The sequence below is a fragment of the Merops nubicus genome, unplaced genomic scaffold, assembly GCF_000691845.1.
Source record: "Merops nubicus isolate BGI_N331 unplaced genomic scaffold, ASM69184v1 scaffold15724, whole genome shotgun sequence".
NCBI lineage: Eukaryota > Metazoa > Chordata > Aves > Coraciiformes > Meropidae > Merops > Merops nubicus.
The window spans coordinates 12,448-20,962 of NW_008602395.1; the positions used below are offsets into that span (position 1 = coordinate 12,448).

Sequence of the window (8,515 nt, forward strand, 5' to 3'; positions counted from 1 at the left end):
CAGTTGTTCTGAGGTGGGTTATGTTGGGTGAAGGAGCTGGAGGAAATCTGCCTGGGGGTGTTTTACCCTTGTAAGCAGCACATGTTCCTGGTATCTGAGTGCTCATGGGGTGCAGCCTTTCCAGGCAAACTGCATCTCTCAGGAAGGACTTGGCTCTTTGTGGTTTAGGAACAGAGGGAAATTGATGAGTAAGAGTAATAAACAAATGGTTTCTGATGGAGAAAACTGAGTCAGTGAGAGCTGCAAACAGGGAGCCTCAAAAATACCTGTGCTGCTGTTTGTGACCACATGCACCCCAACCAGCTGAAGGGAATGGGCTGAAAAACAAACCCCAGCACAAGTACTGTGCATGGGAGGTCTACAGAGTGTCCAAACAGAGCTGCCCTGACATGAGGTCAGGGTGTTCAAGATGGGCTGCCTGTCCTTCTGGATCCTTAGCCCAAACTCAGCCAAAACCAGCCTGCCTTTCTCCAAAGGTGGTGAGCACCTTGGAATGAGTCTTCAGATGCTGTGCACATCTGGATTTAGATGCCTCATCTTTGGAAGAGAAAAATACCAAGAATGAGCTCTGGCTGGGCTTATATAAAGCCTGCTGGGTGATGTCAGGTTCTGCAGGAGGCCCTTTACCCTTGGACAGGCACAGAGCTCTCGGTAGGATGGTGAGTCCTGGGGGTGGAGACAACTGACATTGGTTCCCATTCTCTACAAATATAGGTCCAGAAGGGCCCAACTCTGATGTTTAATTATCTCAGAGCATTTGTGTGCTGTAATGCTGCCTTCAAGTTCCCACCCAGAGCTTGGGGTGACCCATGCAACCCCCCAGCCCCTTCTGGTGGCTTTCCTGTGGAGCCCCACGTTTGCTCCCACAGCCCTGATGGAACCTCATTGGTGTGGGGCCAGCTCTCCCACCCCATGGACGTGGTCAGGAAAGGTCCTTGGGTGTTCCAGAACCCAGCATGGCCTCGTGCCTGGATTTAGGGAGCCTGGGGGGAGCTGGGGCACAGCAGGCAGCTGGACCTGCTGAGAGCATCACGCTGCCTCGTGCAGACCACCGAGCAGCTATCACTTCTTAATAAACTTTTTGGCCATGGCTGACCTAGCCTGTATATGAACAAGTGAAAGGCAAGTGGTGAAAGGGGCTGTATAACATTACTAATCCCCTGGAGCCTTCTCACTGCAAAGGCAAGGCAGGTCTCCCTGCTGCTGTGTCCTTCCACTGCAGCTGCTTGCTTCACCCTCGTGCTTTTATTAAAATCAAATCTCAGAGCCCTGTTTCTGAAGGGGTGCAGCCTGGGGATGCCCAAGGGAGGGATGGAGGGGGGCTGTGGAGGTCCTTGTGCACAGAACTTGGTGCTCTGGCTCTGTGTGCTCCTGGCTGCAGTGTGCTGGGGAGCAGCTTTGAGGCTGGGTGGGGGGAAAGCAGCTGCCAACTGCCCTCCTTGGAGGCTCTGAGGGGTTTATATGTGGGATGTAGCTTGTGGGGTCTGCTCCTGCACCCCAGGATGGAGCAGGGATCTGGCTCACCCTGAGAATGCTGAAGCTCTTGGGGAGGTAAATTGGAAACTGGTGAGTAGTTGGGGCTGGCTGATGTGTGCTCAGGTTGGAAAAGTTAAACCAAAATACAATCTCAAAGCACAAATGTTTGCTCTGTATATTTGAGACTCTCTTAGGGCTTTGTAGCCTGCAATCAGCTGGGAAAAACAGAAGTGAAATTTAAGGGTGCTGCTTAAATCTAGGTGGAGGAGGTACCTATGTATATATTTAAATATTTTAGCAAAGATTCTGCAGTCTGAAGGAAAGTGGTTGATGGTTTGTGTGTAGCATTTACCTTCTGGCAGCATTTCCCAGCACAACTGCAGGATTTGGGACAGCAAGGGATGCTCCTCCTGGTTCTGGGAACATCAACCTGCCTGGAGATGCAGTTTCACAGGCTTAGGAAAACCAGCTGAGGGTAATTTTATTCTCATCATGGTTTCAGATCCCCACATCCCCACGAGTTTTGTTTGAAGCACAGATTTCAGGTTAAAGGGAACACAGGTATCAAACCACACAGTTCATTTTTCTCACAAACCTCTTCTAGAATTCTGTTGGAGTGTTGAAATCGAGTCTCCTCCAGTTAAAACTACTGGGTTTGGTAAAATGTGACTCAGAAAGGAGAGGGGCAGAGGGGGTGGGGGTTTGTCTGGAGTTGGGGTGCAGAAGCTCAGCCTGAAGTGGTGCCTGGGCTCCCCAGAGGGTTAATATCTGAAATGCTCTGGGAGCTTTCTCAGGCTTTTTACCAGTCAGCATCTGAAGCTTGTGGCTCTGTCCTTGTGTAGAATAGGAAAATACTTTGAAATCCAACAGTTCTTTCTCCTCCAGCTCTGCCAGGATGTTGTCACAGTAAATAGGTGTATTTTGTGTGTGTGCATTGTAGATCTTGTCTAAATCACTGAATTTTAAATGTTTTTATGTGAATCTGGAGTGGTTGATTTACATTTATTGACCATTTCCACAGACTAGTAGCTATAGACACATGGCACAGCCCTTTGTGTAACAGCTTTCCTCAGTATTTGGGTAAAATCTAATTCTTAAAATGAGAAAGGGCATCTCGATGACAATGGAATAAGAAGACATGATTCCAGACCAATTTATTTCCCTATCTCTAAACCATAGAATCCTTTAGGTTGGAAGAGATTTTTAAGATCATCAAGTCCAACCAAATCTGCTTCTCTAATTTTGTTTTCCCCCAGCCCCAATCCAATTTATGTACCAAAAAAAAGTTACTAAAAGTGTCTAGAGTTGTCTGATGGCTTAAGGAAATTTAAGAGCAATTGTCAGGTTTTTTTAAATATATTTTTTTTATTTTTTTCATTTGTCTTAGAAAGAAATATGAAATCTGCATGCAACCTTCTAAATATTTCAAACATTTAAATAGCATATGATAATTTAGCAGTACAGTACATTATACAGAAAGATAATATAGGGAGACTTCCTCTAGTGTATTTACAAATGAAAAGGTAGTTTTGTTATTTTAAAAAGAGGAATGCACTGCTTAACATTGAAGTATTACATTCGAAATAATGAATATGTTGTATTGTGACTAAAACATATATAGGTATTTATTTGCCCTATCATATTTCTCATAAAAAGGTACCTTTTGAAAGGCTTTTTTTGTTGTTGTCGTTGCTACAAATCTAGGAAATCATACACAAGAGTTGTGAAGCTTAAAACGTGTTGGTACTGAAGCCACAAAGTTTCTGTGAGAACTTCAGGTGGAAACAAAAATAAAATAAACACTATTTAGTAATAAAAAGGACCTAGAAATGCTTTCTAATGCCTGGCATGTTAAATGGGAGATATGATGTGCTTCACCTCGCAGCAAGACCTCGAGTCCATGGAAGAAGAAGAGGTACCCAAGTGATGCTCACACTGGTCTGATGATGTGCTGAGGGACCTCACTCCTGCAGTGACAGCCACCCCATTTCAGTGGTGTCTTCCTCAGCATCCTTGTCTTTGGTCCCCACTTTGCCTGGCTAAGGTGGAGGCTGCAGACGTGACAAAACCACAGCACTGAAGCGTTCCCCTCGTGGGAGGGGGAGGGACACGACTGTCTAACACCTTTACAAACCTTATTGGTTGTTTAATGAGCTTATAAAGCTCGATTGCAATCATAGTGAAGTATGAATGAATAACAATTTTAAAAAAAAAAAAACCACCCAGAACCCTCTTTTAAATGAAAAGTATGAGTTTTTCCTCAACCTCAGGACAGAGCAGACAGGGATGAAATCTGAAGTGCAACAGATGCTTGTGGAATCTGGAAGCCTTTTGGCCGTGGCTATAAAATGTAAAAACTGACCCTTGGTAAAAAGTGCTTTATAATAATATAGAATTTGTGTCTTATGTCTGTGAGTGAGAAATAATCTTCTGCAGAGCCCAGTCCTATGCCAGCCAAGGGAGTCTGCTCCATTCCTCCTGCTGCTTCCTCTTATTCTTCATAAACCCTAAAGGAAAGAGTAAGATGTTTGAACTAGGAATGAAACAACTCCTTTCCAAATAATAAAAAAAAAATTCCCCAAAATAAACCACATTTTTAGCCTTTAAGTAAATTGGGAAGAAAGATATTGACTGAAGCTGTCACTGGATTGCTCTCCATCAACATCTGGACTTTGCCACCTCCACCTCTCATGGGTGCAGAGGGTGTAACGAGCTCTGCCATGACTACCAGGATGGACAAGAAGAAGAAATCCACATCTGCTAATACTTGAACTGCTGGAAAATCCTGATCTTGCATAGAAATGTTGGAGTGTATGAGGTGTAGGCAGCTAAAAGTTCAAGATCTGTTCTGTTTGGAATAATATTAGACTTATTTTTGTTAGTTTATGCCCTCTGAGGGTTGAAAACTCCTAGCTGGGCAGGCTCTTTGGGTGAAAGGGGTCTTCCATGGCACAGGGAAAACTAGGGGCAGTGCTCTTTTGGGGAAAAAAGATTCATGTCTGTACTCTGATTTTAAATTCCCTCTCTTTTCCTGGAGAGCAGTGCCATGGGTTTGGTACAGCTGACACTGAAGGCACTGAAAAATTATTTCTAATATTTATTACAGGGCTTGGTTTAAATCAGGCCTGTTTCCCTGTTAAACTCTGCCTGTTTCCTGGCTGCAGAAGCCTGGGGTGAGGATCCTTTGTCATCTTAATGATGGCCTTATTAAAATAAAAACCAGAGGAAGAGTGTAAATAGGTGAAATAGGTGGTTGTGCAATAGCCAGGGCTTCCCTGTGAGTATCCCCGGGGTGCTGGCTGGGGGCTCAGCACTGACCACCACTTGCAGTGCTGTGGCATCACCCATGGCCTTGGGCACTGCATGGCTGTGCTGGAGCTCACCAGCAAGCTTGGACCTCCTGAGAGATGGGCCTTGCTGCTCGCTGGCCTCAGAGCTCAGTTCTGGGGAGCAAATTCCCCATCCATTCAGAAGGATGAGGCTTTGGTGGGACTCCATTGCATGGTGGGGCTCTTGGCCATGGCTGGAGAGGTGGTAGGAGCTGGGCAGCTCCCCTTAACTGCACACAGGGACGTTGCCACTGACCAGCCACCATCAGGAATTCATGTTTCTGGTTGTCTCTGTCTGATGGCTTGCCAAAAAGGAAAGACATCCTCTGCTACCTTCTCCCTTACAAAGAGGATCTTACCAGTGTGTTACTGGTTTTCTGGGGATGATCCAGCAGGTAAAATTGACTGAGATCTGTGCCATCAAGATGGTTTTGAGGTGGTGTGACCCTTCCCAGCTCTGCTGACTGCTTTCCTTGTGACTGTGTGGAAGCAATTCAGTGTTTTATCTTGGCTTATTGCCCACAGAAGGGAGGTGTGTATGCAAATAACAGCACGTCAGCTGAGGAATACTTGAACAGAAAATAATTATAGTTGGAACAGCTTAATCCTAAAATAGAAATGAGCACTGCACGTGGCAGGAAAGGAATGAGGAGAACATCCATTTAAACAGTAATTTTGGTAGTGCAATACATCCTCTGTGCTGGATAGAGAGTTTGCAGTGTGTGCATTTTCCTGGGCTCTGTCTCAATGCTGCTGATTGCCCAACTTGCCACCAAGGGGTTTTTCCTCCCTCCCCTCACCCCATTGAGCAAATTCCTACTTACCTGCCTTTCTCTTTCCATACTCTGTACCACTTGAGCAGCCTGATTGTGTTCTGACGTTTGGGGTTCAGGCAGTGCTGCTGCTCCCCTCTCACCCGTGTCCACAGGGTCACGCTGCAAGGCAAGCAGGCATAGGTCACAGGAGCCCTGGCATGGGCCAGTTCTCTCCTCCCCCTCCAGGAAAACACCAAAATCATGCAGGGGGTGAGCAGTGGGAAGGTTTTCACGCTCTGTGTTTTATGGCAGATAGTTGGGTTGGTGTTATCAGAGCAGATCTTTGGCTGTTTTCACTTGGTACAGTGCAAATTGTCCACCCCTGGGCTAGGTTCTACCAGATGAGGACTTACCTGCTGGTTTAAGTCAGTGGGTTTGCTCTGCCTGGCTGTTGGATATTCTTTTGAACTTAATAGCTGATTTAATTAAGGCTCATTCCAGCAACCACAGGCCTTTGCTTGAGGAGATGGTTTCCTTGCACTCCACAGTGTTGCATCCAAGAGGAAAGATCAGACCTGGTTCATTGATTTAAAAATTTCTCTCCTTTTTAAAATTTTTAGTCCCCCATATTTGAAGTGCTTCACGTGTCACAATGCCTGTGTGCCCAACAGATGAGCTCTGAGCCCTAGGCTGCAGTCCTGGTGCCTTCATCCTCTGCCCACAGGCTGATCCTGCTCTCCTTGCCAGCACCAGCAGCTCACTGTCCTCTGTGGCAGGATGAAGTGTCCTGGGAGGCAGAACATGGCAAAAGTCTTCCTGTTGTTTTAGGTTTCCTCCTGGAGGGCTTAGTGAAGCCATCACTAGTTGGTCTTCCATAACTGAGGTGACATGAGAGACCTAGAGCTGCTTTCCAGAAATGTCAAGGCTTCTCAGCATTCAAAACCAAGAAATTTTCTGGCTTTCTTCTTAATTTTGTGATTTAAAATAAAAAATCAGAAGAAAGCTCCACTATTCTAACTGGAATTATTCATTTTCTGGAAACACCTAACAGGGAAATGTGGCTTGACTGAAATACTGCAATGGAGTGATTTAAACTCTGCCATGGTCTTACTCAAGTCTCCAGCAGAAAACCACAAGACCTGGGCATACTGATGGGTGTCCTCTAGGATTTGGGTCAGGGAAGAGCTGTTCATCTCTTGGCACAAGAAGTGGTGCCTTGCAGAGGTTCCCAGCTCACCCACCCACTGCAGAAGGGATGTGGCTGGTGAAGAAAAACTTGGTGTTAAGGGTCTCATCAAGTTTCCCACTTCAGGGCTGCACAAGGTGTTCAGATGGTTCTTTTCAGTCCATAAACCTTCTTCCCAGCTCCTGTTTCTGCTCCACCTCCCTCAGGTGAAAGGTGCAGTCACTAAAAGATGAGGTGTGATGTTTTGGTGGGTTTTTTGAGAGGATGTGGCCCTTTCCCCAAGGTGTGGGGAAGTGGTGGAAGGATTCCAAGAGCCTCTGAAAGCCTCTGAGCCTTCCAAGGTCACTGATAAAATCTACAGACTACTTGTTCTGAGGTTGTTCTCAGCCAGTTTCTCTGGAGACCAGTGTGTATGTGAGAAATGGAGTTTTCCTGTAGCTTTGCACAGAGATGAAGCCAAACCATCAGTGGAGACCCAAGGTGTGCAACCTTTAAGGGACCTGAGGTAGGTGCAAAGTTTTTCCATCCAGCAGCCACCTTCTTGGCTGTGCTGCCTGCACTGGCTGATGCCAGACCTTGGCTTGGTTTTCTCTTCTGATAGACCATAGAGGGTATTTCCAGAAAGTGATGGACCAGCTGAATTGCAGCAGGAGCACTTTGGAAAAGCAGCAAGCTCTATATTTGCACCAGGAGCAGTGAAGGACAATTCTGCATATGCTAGAGCCTGGAGTCTGAGGAGGAGGAGATGCAGGATCTGCTTCTCAAGTGAACTGGGTCTTTCCTCAGGCTGAGATGTGATGCTTTGACTTCCCATGTAGGTTTGGTGCTTTGATGCTGGACAGCAGAGATGTTCCCAAAGCAGCCTTGTGGTTCTCTGCAGTTTCTGTGCAGTCCTTGGTGCTGTGGGCACAGGGTTGGGTGGTAACTTTTTTGGACACCCTGAGCTGACCTGGGGATGCTGGTCCAGCAGATGTGAAGGGGACATGACTAAGAAGAGCTGCTGTGGGAGCTGATAGCCTGAGTGAGGAGTTGTCTGAATGGGCTGCAAGAAGAGGTGGAGGGGGTGGAGAAGGGACTGAAGCACTAGAAATTACAACTCCAGTGGGATTTGGGATGTGGGTTTGCTCCAGGGGTGTGTGCTGAGCTGTAAGTTAGCTGCCCAGGACTGCCAGGAAGGCTGCAGCCTTCACCTACAGTGTCTGTGGGTCCCTGTGCCCAAATCATCCCAGTCTGTCCATGCCTCCAGGGCTGTGATGAGCATCTCTGGGTCAGTCTGTGACCCAGAGTCCTTCATGCCCCCACATATCTCATCTGTAGGGATGGTGGGGCTGCACTTCTGCCTACAAACACCCTGTCCCCATGGGCTCTGGCTCTGGTCCTTTCATCCTGAGCCCATGCTGGGACTCCCATCCACCTCAGCTGTCCCTCAAGGCTCCCAGTAGTGCCTCTTCCCACCCTGACACATCCCCCCTCACTGGGATGAGGCAATAGGTGGAGGGGGGGGGGCTGGATCCTTTCAGGAAGAAAGAGTTAAACCTTCCTGCTATTTTCTGCTGCTTTTCCTCATTCAGGGAGACAGATACACACACACACAATTGCTTGTAGATGCACCGTGAATCTTGATAGGCTGTGACCAGACTGAAGACTTTGTTTAGCTGTTTCTTACCCTGTACCACAGCTCTGATGGGGATGGAGGGTCTATGGCCAAATTCCTTCCTAAACTGCACCCCTCTACCTACTGCTGCTCTGGCAAACACCATTTGCATCCT

The 8,515-nt window shown here is 47.0% G+C and overlaps 1 protein-coding gene across 1 annotated transcript in view; it reads right to left on the reverse strand.

Moving 5' to 3' along the window:
• Positions 1 to 5,629: 5,629 nt before the first annotated feature.
• Positions 5,630 to 8,515, reverse strand: part of CXCL14 (chemokine (C-X-C motif) ligand 14) — a gene marked incomplete at its 3' end in the record, with an annotated part of 5,695 nt that continues 2,809 nt past the window's right edge. The window contains exon 3 of the mRNA XM_008938351.1: positions 5,630 to 5,740. Within this exon, the coding sequence (XP_008936599.1) occupies positions 5,630 to 5,740 (111 nt within the window). The remainder of the gene's footprint in view (positions 5,741 to 8,515) is intronic.